The following is a 19,576-nucleotide window of genomic DNA, read 5'->3' as shown; positions in this document are numbered from 1 at the left end:
AGTGCAAAGTGGCCATGCATGTATGGGTGGGCAATTTCATTTTACACAAATATTAAATTCACAACTGCCGGTCACTGCAACCATTTAGTGTGCATAGTGTTGCCACCTATCTCTGCCACACACTCACCCTTTGCGTGTGCCGTTAATGCGAGCGCTTAGTCAGACTGGGCGGCGTCAATTACCTAATCGTAGGTAATTGTTAATAATGTTAACGCATAATTACTGCCGTTAGTTGCGTGCAATTGAGTGGCTTGAATGGCGTTGCCAGAGTTGCTTAATAAAATTAAATGTGGCTAAAAGCGTCGTAAAACTGAGCATTTGCGTTAAGAATATGCTGGTGCAAATTGATTTTGTTGTAGCTATTGCTTTAATTGTTGTTGTTATACTTCAAACTGTTAACTGAGGCGAACGGTAAATGGCTTACGTTAAGGTTATACAAGCTCACGCGCCGTAATGTTGGTTAATGGGAAAGTTAGTCGATTTTCACTGACGGGGGGGGTGGGGTTGGGCGTTAAGCATACATTTTTAAACGACTTTGCAACAGTTTAATAAGTATAATAACATAATTATTGAGGTTTTGGTGGAATATTTCGTGAGAGACAATTATATTTTAGAAGCAAAAAGGAGGAGTCGGAGTCAGAAAAAAACGACGATATATCGTCGACTAAATAGCTCAACACGAAAATTGTTGTAGCAGCATTTAAAGGGCTGATTTCACACCACTTATTCGACTTACCGACTCCACTAAACGGTTATGTCGACCGACTAGTTGTTCGGGAGTATTAGGAAATGACAACCCAAACTAAGTATAAATCAAATAATAGCTGTCTAAAGGGCCAACTTCGAAAAAGGTATTGAAACATCCGTTATAATTTTTGTGTGCTTTTTTATTGTTGTAGCTTATAAGAATTCATGTAAAAGTCGTGTACTAGAGTATGTAGGAGTTCCATTAGTGGCTTTGGGTGATATTTTGCTTACTTTTATGGAGCTCTCATAAACACTATTGAAAAACAATGTTTAAAGAAAAAATTATTATCATTTTATTCTCTTTTAGGAAATTGAGTAACTTCAACTTAAAAGTGGAATACTTTTCTCTTATAAAAAATTACTCTAATTTTTGGTAGTTACTGGATATTTGAGCAATGCGATATAGCAAAATTTGTCTAAAATCTGAATAAGCAAACTTGGCAGCAGTGGAGAAAGCATTGAAGAAAAGTTTTACCAACTTAATGATGTACCAGGTTTCCGAATAGGGACGATATGATTTCTAATTGTCGTTTTGGTCATTTTTAATGATCTGGAATTTTTTTTCATTGTAGTCAATCATGGAAAGATATATACAAGAACAACGTTTACAAATTATCAAAATAATCGTTCTGCAATTGCGATCTTTTTAAGAAAATTATCTTCTCCGATGAGGTGAACTGTCAATGCTGGTGCAAAGAAAATTCACAAATTATTCTTAAACAACTATTACATTCACCAAGATTGAAAGTTTGGTTTGGCTTTTGGTCTGGTGGAATTATCGGTCCGTACTTCTTTCGAAATGAAGCTAGCGACACCGTTGCTGTCAATGGAGAGCGGTATACATAAATCGCTGATAACCACGTTTCTATTGTCGCAATTGGAAGAAGTTGATCAACACAACACGTGTAACAACCGAATTATTGCGACAAAAGTTTGGAGGTTCGAAAATTTCAAGAATTTGTAACATTGAAGGGCCTCCAAGAAGTTGTGATTTGACACCATTAACTACTTCTTCTGAGTTTATTTGAAGTAATTTGTCTTTTGCAACAAACCAGACTCTCTTAAAGCTTTGGAAGTCAATATTAAACGTGCTATTCTTGATATATGACTCGATTTAGTGGAAAAAGTGCTCGAAAATTGGGCTCATCAAATTCGTTTCTGCAAAAGAAATCGTAAAGGCCATTTGAATGATGTTATATTCAGAACTCAATTGTACTGATTGTACCTTACATTACAAAAAATTATTTGAATTTCCTTGTTTTTTTTTTATTTTAATTATATCACACTTATTGGAAAACCCTGCGTATACATTTTTTCTTTTATCCTACTCTCCAACTGATTTATTCTTTAAAATGCACAATTTTTAGAAGAGAGCAGAGTCCGAAGTAAGTGAAAGCAAAGAAAAAAAACCACATTAATAATTTTTTTTTATATGAAATAATACCAGATACGCTTTTTGCACTCTAAGAAATCACCCAATTTGCAAACTGTGCATTCATTCAGTCAGTCCTGCACAAACCTGGTGTATTAACATCTAATATTATTGTATTTGTGTCACAATGACATCTCCTCTATAAATGAAAATGGAATTATAACTTTTCCCCTGAAACCGAATATCTCAAAACACAGTTTATTGATCGTTTCCGCTGCAATTACTAGACCACCCAACAGAAATGTAGAAATGTGTGTGCCTGAAAGCATACGCACACATACATTTACAGCTACTCAAATATGCAAAATGCTGCAGGCAACCTTCGCTCCACCAAGGACTGTACAAGTATTCGCAAATTTTATCGTTTCTCGATACGAAATTGATGCAAAACAAACCAAAGCTGCAACAACAAAAATCGAAAAGAATAAAAAAAGTAAGTGCAAAGCAAAAAGCCGCTCTGAAGAAAAAAAACAATAACAAAAAACTTCAACAAAATTGAATTCATCGAATTGTATTCACTGATTGTGAATGGGATAAAAGTGAAATTATATGCAAATCAAGTGGAGCTGCAGCAGCACGTAGAAAATTCTACCGAAATGTGTATGAAATATGCTCGACACACATTCCAAACAGGATATGTTGATGCTCTACACCGCGCTCTTTGCTTCGAGTGCCTATGTTTATTGATGTGTGTGTGTGTGTATGCCGCATATTCGCCCACAGCTGACATGCTTCGTTTACGCTTGTAGTATTGTTCGTATGGCGTGCTGTTTCATCGATTTATTGCATTGCAGCAGTTCGTCAGTGGCCCGCAGACCAGCTGAATATTCATGCCAGCAACCGTTCGCACTCTATCTCTCTCCCTCCTTTGTTGTTCTTCTTTTACTTTTGCTCAAGCGTTTACCATCACCCATTATGCTTATCACTTAATTTGATATTTGGTATTGCAACTCTGCCACGAGCAAATCCTTCGTACCACCGCCGTTCACAGCTTTTCTTGCTTGTCACTGTCAACCTTTTTGCCGATTCTCCGTGTACGTTTTGCAGTATTTCCTATGATAGAGTTACAACTCGAAATATTCCTTCCATCTTTCTCTTCTATTCCCAATTGTGTGCACACTTCCTCTTGCTTTGTTGCATACTTTTGGACGTTTGTACTTTCTCTAGTTTTGCTGCATACTTTTAAGCGTTTGTGCTTGTAGCAATATAACTTAAATTTTTGGTTTGATTTTTTTTCCATGTAAATTTACTACTAAATTCAATAAACTCAGTGGGTGCCGTAATTCCTAGTATTTTCTCGTGAGCGCTTTTTAAATAAAGTTTCTAAGTTTCCTGCACATATGTATTTGTAAGGGAACAAAGAAATTGTAGCGCGATTGGCATATTTTGTGTTGACAAAGAAAAGCACTTTATGCAAGTTATTCTGTTCAGTGAAATGGAATTTGTTTTGGATCTGAAGTGAAATGTTTTCGAATAATTTAGTTCAAAAATTTGTAGTGATTGCTCAAAAATCTAGCTAATTTTTGCGTATATAACTGAGAGTCATGTTTTTATGTTTGCGTCTTACTTTTTCTATTCCATTGTGAAGGTAAATAAGGTTAAAAAGTTAAAAAATCGTTTTAAACAAAAACACGTTTAATCCATTAACGGATATATACCAATTATAGCAATCTTCCAAACTGTGTACATCATTTTCATAGTACGATTAGTCTCCTAGTTGAAAACAGTTTTTAGTCTCTTCGATTATTTCTTTACTCTCGCTAAATTGCCTTCTAGTGACTTTGCTTTTATGGCCTGCTACCAGGCCCGGAAATTTTTTTTCCCCCTTATGCTATTGATGATATACTTTATACAATCATTCATAAAAAATAAGAGCATAAAAACTATTTTTGGTAATATTTGGATAGTAGCGCCATCTGTCGACATTTTTCAAGCCTGGAACTTTTTTCACGTTTCTACAAGAAATTGAACGAAATCGTAACAAGTATAAAATATGTGCTATTCTCTTGTGATACTGTTATCAGGTAGCGTAGTAATTTTTTCTCGCAACTTTTTTAATTTAATTTCTACTAAATTAAGTTTTAATTTAACTTTTCTTTTTGTTATACCCTGCACATAATTATATTCATTAATAGAAAACCAAAATAAATGGTTACAGCAACTTTTTTTAAAACGAAAAAAATATGTATCCACTAAGAAAGAATCATAACACTAATGCGCATGCGTCAGAAGCGCAACCGGTGATGCCACATTTGACTAAGAGCTTAACTAGCACAAGATGAGCTTTGGGTTCTTGAATTTACTTAAAACTATGAATACTACGAGTATAAAGGTTTGGTCATCAAAACGCAACCACTTAGGGCGGTGAATAATCAGTATTACTCAATTTCGTATATTCTTGCAACATGTGGCATAGCGTTGAATGTTGGAAAACCAAAAAATAAACTCACAATTCAGACTGGGTCAAAGAAGGGACTCGAGCTGTAGGAAGCAAAGCAACGGAGTATAAACAAAGCTTAGGTGGGCTAAAAGCAATTAAGTGGTTGAGTTTGAATAAAATTATTGGCAATGCAGCCTGGAAATTGAAGAAGATTAAGATAACAACTGCTTATTTATTTTACATGCAGCTAATGATTCAATTTATACTCATTCTGCGAACCAAAAACAAATGCAAGATAGATTTATTAATCAATTTTTCGCAACTGAGTTATCAATTCTAATGCCTTCTGCCAGGTAAAGCTGCATAACAAAACACGTCACGCGCAAATGCCAAACAAAAACAAAAAAATTGAAAAGAAAATCCTTTAAAAATTATATTTGTATGTAAATTTACCTGTCAGAGTGTGGACCTGTTGTGCATAATGAATGCAGGAAAATGTTTGTGGTGGAACTTTTGTAGGTATTGGTTGACTAGCAGGTGGATAAATTCATCTAATATAAATATAAAGTAAACAGCAACAACAATATTTGCATAAAAGTGGGAAAAAAATGTATGTACACAAATACAAGCAAATCCATCTGTACACATATTATGATAGTTTGGTTTATTAGTTGAGATAAATAAATTATTGCGACAAGTGTATGCAAATTTACTGTCCGTTACCTACTAGTGGTACCAGTGTTGTTTTTGTTGTTATCATATATATTATAAACGTATATTTAAGTTTCTTGCTCATTTGTTGGTCTGATATAAGTGAACTTACATATACTTGCATACAAGCAATTTAAGGTATTCAAGCCCCCGCCGCCAAATGCGATACCTTAAAAATTTAATCACTTCCAATCAGTGTAATCAAAGATATCAGCGTTAATGTGCGCCAAAACGCGGCCGACGCCTCCATTTCTCAGAAAATCTTATCTCTATGCAGCATACACCATGCGCCTCTAGACACATACACACACATAATGTTGTTGTTATTTTATTCCCTAAACAACCCAGTCACGTTTTAGCTTCATTACTTATGCATAAAGTTGTCTATTTTTTCACACAAACAATTATTTCTTTCTTCTTTTTCTTCCCCTACTCCGCTATTTACGCGCAAAGCAGCACACGACAGTGATTCGCGTTACTTGAGCGCCGAGGAGCAGAGCCGTGAGCTGACGCGCAGCATACGGCGTGAGGTAGGCAAACTTTCGGAGCAATGGAATAATCTAATCGATCGCTCTGACAACTGGAAGCATCGCCTGGACGAGTACATGACGGTGAGTCTTCAATATTAATCACAACTCTCTACTTTCTTAAACAAAAAATACAACAAAAACATTGTTATCAAATGCATATGTACTTCACTTAATATTTTCCTCACTTGCCCAACTTTGTGGTAAAGGGCGCTTGGGACTGCGGCTGTCACTCACTCGTATTTAAAATTATTTTGCGCGAATATGCGTCTGACTTTAAACAAAGCACAACAACAACCAGAACTTGCGTCACAAACAAAAGTCGACGCTTTGACGTTGACTACGTTGTTGTGCTGCACTTATATTATTATTTTTTGTTTACTTTGCTTTTTCCTTACTTTGTTGAACACCACGGAGTCTAGTGCGCCGTGGCGTATACATAACACACACTGTTGCCGGTGATTTTGTTTGACTGTCGCTCGTCATTTTAAAAATTAACACATAACAACCTCTGTTGACGGCATATACAGCGCTGAGAGCTGGCAAAGGCAATTTTTAACACCCACATACATCTCTTTGTTTCTTTCAATGGCCGCTGTCATTGTTTTTGGTTGCGTGCGCCACCTTGTACGTCCCTCACTGCTATTCGGCTGTGTTGTCATTAATGTTAAGTGAAAATCACGCAGCTGAATGAGCAGCTTGAATTATTAATTTTTTATAATATAAGTTGAAAATGTGTACAGCGGTGTGCATATATATAATTCCATATACTCAAGCGTTCTTATGAATTGTTAAAGCTAATGTAACGGTCTGCCTTAATACTTGGAATTTTATTTATTATTTACAAATTATTATTACTTTGAGAAGTTGTAAATTGCTATTGGTAATTGACTCTAAGCACACAATTTAAAGTAGGGTAACTGCGGATATTGAAGGAAGTTTGTAAACGTTTTTTGCTTTACAAAACCTAATTTTAGGCAAGCTTATGTGGCAGTTTTGTTTAAATGAAAAGTTTTACCTTTGAAATTTTATAAGTTTTAAGAAGCTTTGAAAACCACAGAAACCAACTACTGGAAAGAGTACCAAGTAAAAGACGAATACTAATATCGTCTCCGATATCAAAAGTCAAACTGAGGTTTGTTTTTAGTAAAGGTTAGGTTTATAATCACTGTTCACCATTGTTAATGTGGCAAGCGCAAAAAAAAAACAGTTTCTACAAATTCGATTTCGACGAATGAACAATTTCTCTAGGATAAATGTGAAAATTTGCCAAAAACTGAAGGACTAGTTCGCGTATATGCAGACAGACAGATAAGTAAATCGACCCAGATCGCCATGTTGCTGATTTATGTGTATATTTTGTAGGGTATAATTTTGTTCAGAGAGAGGAAAATACGCGAAAGCCTATAACCCTTAACTAATATTGTGGAATTAAAATTTAATTTACTGGACATTAAATTTCAATTTTAAAATTCGCGTATACTATAACATAGCCTCAATTATTATTTAATAAGGTCATCTGGTATTGCTCGGCAAGAGAGCCCAGAATTTGGCAAGCCTCTTTTATTCGATCACTTTTCAGATTAATTTAAATGTTGCATGATATACATTTACCTACTCTATATTGATATTAACCAATTGGTTAACAGATACTTGGAGGTCGGCTGTGTTAACCCCATAATGCTGCAAAAAAGGATTTGAATTGTGACGTTAACTTCCTAAGTTTCGGGAGTTAATTTCTGTATTGCTATGCAGATAATATTTGGGTAAGAAAGTAGAGGAAAGAAGTCAATAAAATTTTATTATGAAACTTTCTGTGGACAGCAACTAAACCGCTGAAGATTTTTCATGTGCAGAAACACTAGATAACGCAGGAGAGCATAAGAGAGCAGCGAAATACAATACATAAAGAAAAATAAAAGATCATTAAGTTATGAAAGCAAGGAGAGCGAGAGAAACATTTATATAGACAGATAATTTAGCAACGGCATATGAAATCATTGTTGGACAATAAATGAATTTCTTAGAGCGTTTTGAAATTTTTCCGTTAAACATTTAATTATCTGGTGAAAAAGTAAATAAAAACGGTAAATTTATCGCTGTAATTTTTATCAATAAATGGGTTTATCGAATACTTATGAAAAAAATAGGAAACGGTATTAGATAATATATTTTAGCATTTTACTTTCGATTGAATTTATCAGGTTAAATCTTCACTTCCATCTCTCACAGCATAGCCAACTGACACATTCTCAATTAAAAATTCGCCTGCATAAAAAATTCAAGATAAGCTGGATTTCCATGTTTGCATTTCCCTTTTAAGAAAACTTTTCGAATATTTTGTACACGATTGATAACAGTAATTTAAAATATAATCAGAAAATTTGTAAATTAAATTTTCAATTTGCCAGCAATTGGGCACTCAACATATAATCTAAGCACCTGAGGCAAACGGTTGTTGTTAAACATGCCGATCATAAAAATTATCCCACATAAAATCGTTCCACTCTTGGGCGGTGCTGCAGGCTCATCGAAGCAAACTTTTTAATGGAAATTATGTTCTGTGCGGATGTATTTCTTTTTTTTTTAACAATTTTAATATACCTGGAGCGTAGCGCAAAAAAGTTCTGCGGTCGAGTGGCAAACTTTTGCAACAAGTACAGCCGAAATATGGCAGACAAGAGAGAGTGAGCCAGTAGAAACAAAGTGACTAGAGCTTTTGCATCAACCAGAATTTCTAAATAAAAAAGCTGAACAATGCCAAATTTTATTAGCTATGAAATGCAAATTCTTCAACTCGAACTTTTTCAAACACACAACATGTTTCGAAACACCTGAACCTGTTGGTCGACAGCCATATACACACAAGTAAGCTTATGTGTGTTTATTTTAAATTAGTTCGAGCGGCTCTGGTGGAGTTGGACATGCGCTCAGCTGCTGCCTGAACTTTATTTGCCGCATAATTTCGTTATTTATTATCTGCGCTGTGTTGTTGTTGTGTTTGAAGAATAAAGGCGGCAATATCGCTGTACAGCTCTTTAATCAATTTATTTGAGGCTGAAGTTCGAAGTGTTTCCTCTTCTTGTTTATTTTTCCACAAACTTCTAACTTAAAAGCATAAACTCTCAAGTGGACTTTTCCCGACTTTTATGTAATTTTTATAATAAAGATTAAATGAATCTCCATTCACAATATTTCAAAACTTACAAGATGACATTTTATGTCGAACAAATTCACCCATATCAACCACAAACTAATGATTGATTTTGCTAACCTTTCTAATATGCATGGTATTCAACACCGAAAGAATTCAACTTTTAAACAACTTTGAACTATTTTCTCAGCGCTAAAATGGAACTCAGACCATTCATGATATTTATTACATAACAATAAAAGAAATAATTAGCTTTTAATTTCTGTCTCTCATGCTATATAAAAGTAGTTTAAATTTAGAACAGAGGGAACTTGCCCTTTCTGCGCCTTACTACTAAAAATTTCAGAAACGCTATCAGAATATCTTCATTACGTTGAAATCGCGCAGCAAATTCATCATAAAATCATTGGCGTGTGCACGAAGACTTTGACAATTAAATACTACTATCGAAATGTCTTTTTTCGAGTTGATAAAGTCAAATATTTAATCTAACCCGCAATTTAATCACCTCATTTCGCAAAGCAACGCACGAGCGATCGTTACTATGGTATGCATGGTAAATTTTCTTTGTGTTTGTTGACTGGAATCATATACAAGCCTTCCAGGGAAACAGCTTTCGACATGGCAACGTAACCTAACCGCTGAGATTGAACCTATTCATAGTAATAAACTACTTCCTTGACAGTACTCCCTTGCGGTTTGTGAATCGTCAATCCACAATCTGTTGCGAGTGGTAAGTGGTTCCTTTTCACTGTTACACACTAATTAGTATAAGGCTATCTTGAACAATAAATTTTCTTTTTTCGGGCTTCAGAACAGTTGTGACCAAAAAATTTAACTATGGAGCCACACGATAACAACATAGTACTCCGAATGAAAAAATACGTAGACTCAGATCCAAACGGAGCCACTTGATATTGTTGGGAGCCAAACCGAGCCCAGTGAGCTATGGCGTGAGCACCACTGCTTTAGCAAATTCTCTGAACATACTTATAAATAAAATCTTCCCTGTCAAACACTTAAAGCAACATAAATTAAAGATTTTTTAATGTATGACATTTTAGACTAATACAAGATCAACTAAACCAAAATTATTCAAAAAATAACGTTTAAGGAAAGATGAAGTCTTTTTTCCCTCGCTCTTTCGCTGTTCGATTAAAGTCTCAATTCAATAACGTTTCACTAAAGCTTCAAGAATTGCTAAAAGCTCATACTTAAAGTACCTTAGCATTGAAATCAGCGATTACTACTCATTACAATTAACGGTAACATTAGCATTAACATAACGCCAAAACAACAAAGTGAAACAAAATGCTCAAAACCAACAAAAAAGTTTTAGACACTTGCAACGTGAGAGCCGAGAACGCAGAAGGGAAATACGAGCATTAGTATAAACATACGAGTGCGAGGTAGATAGAGATCTTAGCAAAAACCTTAAATGGGGACAATACAAAGGCAAGAGTTCTAAACCACATTAAAGAACAATTACAGCAGCAAAGCGTTGTCGTTTGCAGGGCGGAGTCGGTGGGGTAGGAATAATGTACATAATGGTTCTGATAATTAAAAACTAAAAACTATGTGACAATGAAATTTGTTGGCTGAAGGGCAAAACACACAGACCGCTCTCGAGAAGGACGAAGGAAAGTGTGGACTGCCAAAGAGATAATTATGTTAAAAACGACGACGGTTAAAGGAGGCGACATTCTGCACGAAAAAAGTGAACATTTTACAACTACAAACTGAGCAAATAAACAGCTGGTAGAGTAAAAGTTGGGGCGCATGAAAGTATGCAAAAGTTTTTAATAACATTAAATGCAGCATAACGTGAAATACACAATCGCGGAAGCAAAATGTTTTGAATACTTAAAATCGATGTATGTTCTTAGGCGCTTGTTAGTTTGCGATAAATTTATATAAGTATTTACTGCTTTTTATGATATGTCTTGAGATTGTTTGGCAGTTACTAGGTCCACATACTTTTAGAGTTTTAGGTCAAGTTTTTTCATGTCGGAACTATTCGAAGAGATTTGACCAGCAAGCACTAGTAACAGAAATATTAAAAATATCTTTGGTGTGCAGTTTTTTCAATTTTTTTCAAAAGATGCGCAAAACCTTCGAAAATCTATCTTACAGTAACACAAACTTTAACAAAGATTCACCACTTTGGCAAAAATCTTACAAATCTTTTAAAAAATTTATTTCTTTTTTTCAGAAGCTTAAGCCATTTATTTTACACGCTGGGTACTCGGCATGCTTCTGATCTTTAAAAGCTTAAAAGCTTCACGCTTTCATGCAGCTTTCTAATTCTTTTTCCTCTATAAACTGCTTAAAGTCACTCCATTTAACTTTGAAATTTTAGTGACATTTTTAGAAGCAAATTTCTCCAGAAATTAACAAATATTTCTGCTATTTGTAAACACCCACAACGACATGACAAGTTAAAATTGCCAACACAAACAATTTTTATTGCTGCAACTATGTATAACAAACACACACATACATACATGTACTGGAAATTGGCAATAAAATTCCACAAAAGCAATAAAAAACAACAACACTTCTAGCATTTCACAAAGCAGGCAAAATGAACGAGAAACGCATTAAAGGAAAAGTTGCTGAAAAGGACGAACTGCAAGATTGCCCAGCGGCGCATTAGGTCCTGCTGCATGAACAAAATAGGCTCTGCAGCGACAGTAGACATACATAGTGAGGTTGTAATGGAGTTGTTAAACTACAAAGTCGGCCAGTTAACTAATGAATGACGGAGCATTGCAGCTAGCTTCCTGCGTTGTGTCCACAGTCGTCAGCTTTTAAGTGTCGGTCAGAGTTGCTTGGTTGGCTGACTGGCAATTGCTCAGTCAGCGCTGAGTACTGTTAGATATATATATAGTGTCGCAGTTAGTAGCAGTTACTTTGAATAAAGCTTGCGGTGGAATGGCTTCGAATGGCTATGTTTGCAGTGGAGAGTTTTGATTGCAATGTTGTTAACTTACAAGTTGTAGATTTAGTGGTGGATGACAATGATTGCTATCAGTTTGGCTCGAAGGCTGACGTTGTTTATAATCTTGTTTTATTACTGTAGCAAAAACCAAAAATATTGTCCAAATATTTTTCGAGAATGCGGCCAATTTCACAATCCGTAACCACACATTCTTTTTCTCCTCTGTTCACTTCGAGTAAGTCGTACCCCTAGTTTTATTTGTGTTTATTTTGATTTGGTTTTCCATCACTAAGCAACTCTACTTTTTAAATTCAGGCAAATCGGCGTTTCGGAAATATGTTCATTTTTAACTTTATTAAAGCAAAAACTTTCCTGAGTAACATCTGAAAGCTCTCTAAAGGCTTTCGGAAACTTTTCTCACGCAAAGCTTTTCAAAACTGAAATTTTTACTGCAATATTTGAAAAATTTTCCAGTTTAATAAGAACATCACAATTGTTAGGAAGAAGGTAGGATGGGAGATTTGGCTTAAATCTGCTAATTTAAATCAAAAAATGTGTTCATTAAATTTTTTAATGAAGGAAAATACAAAATCAAATAATTGTGTCTATTTACTCAAATACCCATATACAGTAAGGGACAAAATTGTTCACGAATATATGAAAAAAGTAATAAAGTAATATTTCAAGGACATTACATCAATCTGGTACATTTTGTCTATTGCGAATGTTTACAACCATCACTTAATATATCTTTGGCAGCACGGAACTCTACGAATTTCATTATTAAAAATAAGTAATTATTATCGTTTTAGTTGTTTTAAAGAAAAATATATATGTATAATTTTAAAATCTTTTAGCCATTATAATAGGAAAGCCTTCTTCTTCTGTGAAGAAGAACGCAATAGAAGTAATACAGAATAGTGTTTCTATAGAAAAGTTGCCGGAAAATACAAAAAAATCTCTCGGATTCAAATATAAAATCAACAAGTAAGGAAGCACTAAGTTCAGATGTAACCGAACATTTTATACTCTTGCAACTTGCAAGGATCAAAGCTGGGGAAATAATTTCATGTGTTGGCAAAACAAAATGTAGTTTTATTCAAGTTACAGCTTGTACGGACAGACGGACGGACGGACAGACAGTCAACCGATTTCAACTTTTCTCATCATCCTGATCATTTATATAAACGAGTATATAACCCTATATCCAACTCGATTATTTTTAGGTGATGCAAATAACCGTTAGGTGAACAAACCTATTATACTCTGCCGCAACATGTTGCAAGAGTATAAAAAACAATGTAACTTGTTGGTCTCCTACAAGATTGACGGTCGTTCCAAATAGTTATATCGCGATGTAGACTAATGAAGTTAATATGTGGGATATGTCAGGAGGTATGATTTTGCGGCAGTAAGCCATGTGTGCTTCGATGCTTTGCTGGTATTAAGCTTACAAGTGATTATATTACCATCTTCGAAGATTCATATCTCCCAAGTCTAGACATATTTGAACTCAAGCGTGGGCAAGGCGATATATACATGCAGAACAATGACCCGAAGCATACCGCAAAAATAACAAAAGAATGGATGTCATGCTCTCTCTCAGTACCCAGACTTAAACTCGATAGAGCATTTTTGGGCAATTTTAAAATGAAAAATGTACCAAAGACCACTAACTATGGAAAAAAATTTAAAAATATAAGTTAGAGAACAAAACTGTTCACACTTCGAACTTCTCATGATTCATTGTTTTGGAATAAATTTTTGATAGCGTATTGATATTCTCTTTAGTATTTGTGAGGAAAAAATCGCTTATTAAATTTTTTGAGTTTTTAGAAACGGCTTAGTTCCTTACCTGTAAAAGTACAGATGTCTATATTTATATATATTTTCGGCTTTCTCTAATATTTAATAGATTTAAATTTACAACAAAAATATTTCAAATCCGCTGCGTTTAATTTTTGTACACCACGTAAACTTTGGGCCCAATGACCCCTTGCTATCACAAGACAAAATCATTTCACCGCTAATTCAGTTTTATTAAATGTTTTACATACGCTTAAAAACATATTTACATGCCAGCACACACGAAAAGTGAATGCTAACAAAAACAAAAAACAACCGTAATGTGGCAAGTATCCGATGTGTGGCGAGATAAAAAGCTTTTTACATGCAACATTTGTTACAGTTGCAAAGGCAAACAACGCCAAGAGGGAAAACAATAACACACATAAATGGGATGGTACTAAAAAACACAATAATAACAACAACAATAATAGTAATGTGACAACAACATTGTTAGGTGTGTTGTTAAATGAAAAGCAGCTGAAAAAAACAACAACAATGCAATGATAACAAAACATTGGCAACAGGCGAAACAGTTATGTGTATGCCTGAGCATGTGTGTGTGCCAACAGTTAAACACGGCTTACATGTAAAAGGAGTGGAAACAGCGGCAACAACAACAATTTCGTGTTACAATGTGCTGTCAATAGTAATAGCAACAACAACGCAAAACCATATAGATACATTTGTGTGGATGTATGTGTGTTTGTATTGTAAGTATGTGCGCATGAACACAATTGTGGCAGTGGCAAGAACTTTGTGTGCATTTATGCATAGTTTATGACACACAAGCTATACCACCTCAACCCGCTACCCAGTCAAGCTTTATAGAAAACATCACTCGAAATGAAGTCACAGACTGCTTGTGGCCATTTGCTGTAGGACTCATAGGGGAAAAAAGCTGAAAAAATAACAAAAATACAACGTTGAAACGTTTTATGACAAGAGCGGAAGGATGTGAGTACACACTCACCCCCAGCCGCCTTTATCTTCCGCCACCAATGCATCGATGCTTTTATTGTGGCAGAAATACAAAAGTGAATTCTTCAAAGCTATAAAACGCACTGCCAACCACACACACAACGCACACTTACAAAGAAATACACTGGCACTCACACACACATGAAAATCAACTACTTGTACGACTCAAGCTCGATTCGTGCTCACTTGCAGCAGCTACATTCAAAGTTTGTGACAAAAAATTCCTGTTGCACAAAGTAACTGTAAAAGACGAAATGCCAACAAAGCCAGCTAAAGCAATGAAATGGCGAGAAAATTGAAGAAACTTATATTCGCGTTTATAAAAATTTTGAAAATCGTTGAAATACTGTTGTCGGGCTCATTTCTTTGAGTGTTTTCGCCCACTTCACCTTAAGCCATCGCCATCACATGCGCGTTTTAGAAGTGGAGTGGCAAGTGAAGTGATTTGCAAATGTTGTAACCCTCTCGTATTTGTAGTGAACTCGAAGATTTGAAGAATAAACTATAAAAGTCTCGTTGAAAAAGCATTTGAAGTGCATCGAAAAAAGAAGAAATTGAAGATAGCAGCGTATTAAAAGGAAGGACGAGTAACGGCATGCATAAAATGCACAGAAAAATATTAGAGCAATGCAAATATCCAAAAATATGGCAGCATCGTAGCGTGTAGTAAAATATTGCGAGTTAACTGGGACCTGTACTGCAGCAGGCAAACCTTGATCCATCTGAAACACGTTGCGTTGGTAAACGAAATTAATTTGTGACCAATCAACTGTACCATGTAAGAATACCGAAAAAATGGTAAAGATGCACAAAGTTCTGCAAAAATTGCAACGAAAGAGAAAGTAAGAAGAGATATTTCGGCCTAATTTAAGTAAACTTCGAAACTGTCAGAAACATGACATAAAATGGCTTAGTCTATAAGGTACAATGAATATTATTATTGTGAATCGCAAAGGGCCAGCCTGTCATAAACATAGCAACACTACCAATATGGTTACGATAGTTTAGTAAAACGCAGTTGAACTGACATAACACTACGATCCCTGACAAAATGGTGTTTGTTGTGTTTCAAATGGCATCTACACAACAAGTTCTGCATAATCTCGGCCAAGCTAAGCTAATATCATCACTGCAGACCCTTTTTTCATCTTCATGAAGAGAACACCACCTTAATAAATGTCATGATTTGTACACCATTGATTTTTGCTTTACTTGGCTATCTGGTTCAAGCAGCTATGCTGTGTTGAAGTTTGAAAATTTTAATTTAAAATGATTGATTAGATAAAGCAATTCTGTAAACTGAAGACGCTTAAAGAAATTTACGGTATAAATTGTTATAATTTTATTGGCAGCTTGTCACCTGTTAACTATTTTAGTTCAAATCAATGAGATAAATGAATTTGATAAGTATCAGAACAAAGTGTAACAGTAACAAATATTTCTAGAAGAGTTGAAATCTATTTACAATTTCTAAACCACTAATTTAACAGGTATTGTAATATGGACAACAAAATAGTTCGGCTTAGGAATGACCTATACAAATATGTGTTAGCAAAGCTGTTACCAGTTAGAAATTTTTTTAAGAAAATTCATAATAAAAAAAATCACTACAATATGCGTAGCAGATTAAAAGGCTTTAAAAGGCACATATAGGTATGGTGAAGTTTTTGGAGCAGAGTTGTCACTTATATAAAAATTTAATTGAAAAAATTACTTAAAAAACAATATTCGATATTAAAAGAAACTATTAAAGATGATATTCCTGCAAATATGTTATTATCATTATAATCTTAGTGATTTACATTTTTTTGAAGGAAAATTTGTTTCCGTCGCTCACAATTGCATTTGTTTAATAAATATTAGTCCTCAAACCAAACTGTCTGGCAAGCCTCGTTCGCTTTATTTATAATATACATAAATACATATATACTATGTATATAAAAGTAGCACTTTTATATTTTTGATGTAAAAATTGTAATGTAATATTATTTATGTTTATATTTTCCACCACCTGAAGGTAAAAAAATCGCGTACCACCATCATAGAAATAGCGAAAGCTAGTGAAAAAATCACTCACACTTACATATTAACTGTCTGCTCTAAGCGCCAGCATAAATCCAACACGATTTATTATGGCCAACCAAAAGCAATCGGCTAAGCCCGCCGTTGAATAGACGATTGGCAGGCGGTTAAGTATAACTGGACAGCCATTTCGATGGCTGCGAGCGGCAGACATGACACACATACACACACATATATAAAAACCGTACAGAAGTGTGTATGCAATAAAGAAATATTATGAACCGACCTCACCACGGTTTAGTTGTTATTGAATGCATCCTGCTTAAGCACTTGCCACAAATGTATTTATGGCGAAATTGCTACACACCGACCGCCCGAGGAGCAAAACACACACACAGGCATATTCAAACATATACATTAACAGTTATTTGTTTGCGCAACAACAACAGTGGATATTTATTTGTACTGAACGCGCGCTACCACAAAGTAGCAATTTACTTCCAAGCAACACACCTACACAAGCGCTAATAATGCACACATACATAAATAAATACCAATACATGCCGTTGAAATATATGTACATTGAATTTCCAGCAATCTCGGGGCTTTAGTGAATATTTTCGCTAACCAAAGCATGGCTAAGTGGATATGCCCCCCTCTGTGCACCGCCATTTCCCCCCGCGGCACACGTTCGACACATTTATGTGGAGCATTTCGGTTGGCCATTTCGATTGTATTGTATATTGATGTTTGAAGGGCGAAGCTGGTCGTTAAGGTCAAGAATTATGAGCTCAAAAAGGCCAATGAAAAGTGCTTCTTGCCAAAGAAAATAGTGAAATAGACTGAAAATGTACATAGTACACACTTAGTATTGAGCGTGTGCATGTAGTGGTGAAATACTTTGACTGTGCAGCTTAAATGGCATTAAATGTGGACCCGAAGGCTTTACATATTTGTATGTGTCTAAGTGCATATATATTTCAGTTGAAAGGAGTGTAAAGCGTAAATTATATTAAAAGTTTTACAAAGAAATTCTATTTATGCCGCTGAGACTATATTACATACTATATTAAATGTATACTTATTCACAATATATATAATATATATACAAACCACACTATAACCGACAATTTCACTAGGAAGTTTACTTTTGAAGTTCGATATACTAATAAATTAAAGCACTCCTTCATAAAGTGAATCAAGCTTCAGCCAATAAATAGTATACTAAATAGTCTGACGATGATTTGCGATCTTTTTTTAGAAGTAAATAGTTTTATATTTGTTGTGACTTCATAAATATTTCCCACAGGATTATGAACATTTTTGTACGTTCATAAACCGGACGTTCCGGTTATTTTTACCTGATACTTTAAAAAAGGTATAAAACTATCTTAAGACTGGCTTGTGCTTAACATATCTAAACTCAATTCGACCAAATTTAGAGAATTTTTGACCAATTGGAAACATATTCATTGAAGTCTATGGTACACACATAGACTGTAACTTGTACCTAAGCCTCACTAGCAGAGGCTGGAATGTTGTGTGAAGTTCGTTTTAAGATGTTTTTCGGTAATGAGAGTTAAATTTGTTCACAAAAAAAAAATCGTCGTATTTTAGAGTAGGTCTGAGAAAATCCTGAGTGCTAGTTAATTTAATAAACATTACATAACAAACATATTATATTATACAATACGAGTTGTAATTAAGAATATCTTATTGACAAATCACTATCGAAAATACAGCACGCTCTTGTCTAGATTTTAGAACTTAACTGAAAACAACGTACTCAATGAGGAGTGGTATGGAATTCTTAAGTTAAATTGTTAAATAAATTAGTTTCACTATAAATTTTCATTTAAATCACCAAATATTTATATTTTACATTGCAAACGATTGAAAAATTGTATTATTTAACATTTTGATGCTGAAATAAAAATTTTTTTTTGAAATTTTAAAATTTTTTTTCCTCTTACAAAAAATTGTATGTCAACTCTCTCCTGGTTTTTATTTTATCTGTTAATCATCTACTGCATTTAAAGTTTTTATAAAAAGTGAGATAAAAATAAGCAAAACAAAGATGGGATGATTTGTACTTCTTCACTTTTTGTATTATGATACTGATAAATTTTTGTTTACGTAAAATACCAAGGCATTGTATGTTATTACTCGACCTCACCTGTGTTTCAGAAATCCATAAAAATTCCATACCACTTCAACTTAAAATCTCTGTATCTCAAAGAGTATTAATATTATCGATTTGGTGCCAAAGACTTTTTTGTAGGAAATTAAATTTCCTACAATTTTGTTATCAACAATTTTTCTGTATCTAGTGTTGTTTACGAGATAATTCCAAAAAAACGCGAATTTAATGGAAAAATTAGGTTTGTGGGCCCGTACTACCCCGCAGGTGCAAGTTATAACTTTACCGCAATGGAGACTTTTGTAGAGCGTTCAATTCTGAGGAATACCTAATGACGGGTGAGATAATCCCATCAACTGCCGCTGAGTTATAAAATTAAAAAGATAAAAAATCAAGTTTTACGTGTATTTTATATGGGAAATCTTTACAGGCCTAGGTCTAGTACTTAATATTAAAACTAAAGTCCCAAATTTTTAGGGATTTTTTTTTTGGTATTTCCAACAAAATTTCACCATGGGATCGAAAAAAAAATAAAAAGCAGTCTACTATACTACACTACTCAAAAATACTAATGAGGTTTGCAGAGCTGCTCTTTATTGAAACCCACAAAGGGTCCAAGAAATTGCAAACGTCCAAAAACTTCATGGAATTAAAATAAATAATATATATATATATATAATATAAATTTAGGTATCC

At 34.4% G+C, this 19,576-nt stretch overlaps 1 protein-coding gene across 7 annotated transcripts in view; it reads left to right on the top strand.

Annotated features, from left to right (window-relative positions):
• The window catches only part of Dys (Dystrophin), a 380,727-nt gene that overhangs the window by 250,987 nt on the left and 110,164 nt on the right, over window positions 1-19,576 (top strand). For all 7 annotated transcript variants that reach the window (XM_070107158.1, XM_070107153.1, XM_070107165.1 and 4 more), the window contains one exon: window positions 5,727-5,881. In XM_070107158.1, coding sequence (XP_069963259.1) covers window positions 5,727-5,881 — 155 coding nt within the window. The remainder of the gene's footprint in view (window positions 1-5,726; window positions 5,882-19,576) is intronic.

Source organism: Bactrocera oleae, chromosome 2 (assembly GCF_042242935.1).
Source record: "Bactrocera oleae isolate idBacOlea1 chromosome 2, idBacOlea1, whole genome shotgun sequence".
Classification (NCBI taxonomy): Eukaryota; Metazoa; Arthropoda; class Insecta; order Diptera; family Tephritidae; genus Bactrocera; species Bactrocera oleae.
The sequence above is the reverse complement of the archived record's forward strand: the minus strand, read 5'-3'. Positions and strand labels throughout refer to the sequence as shown.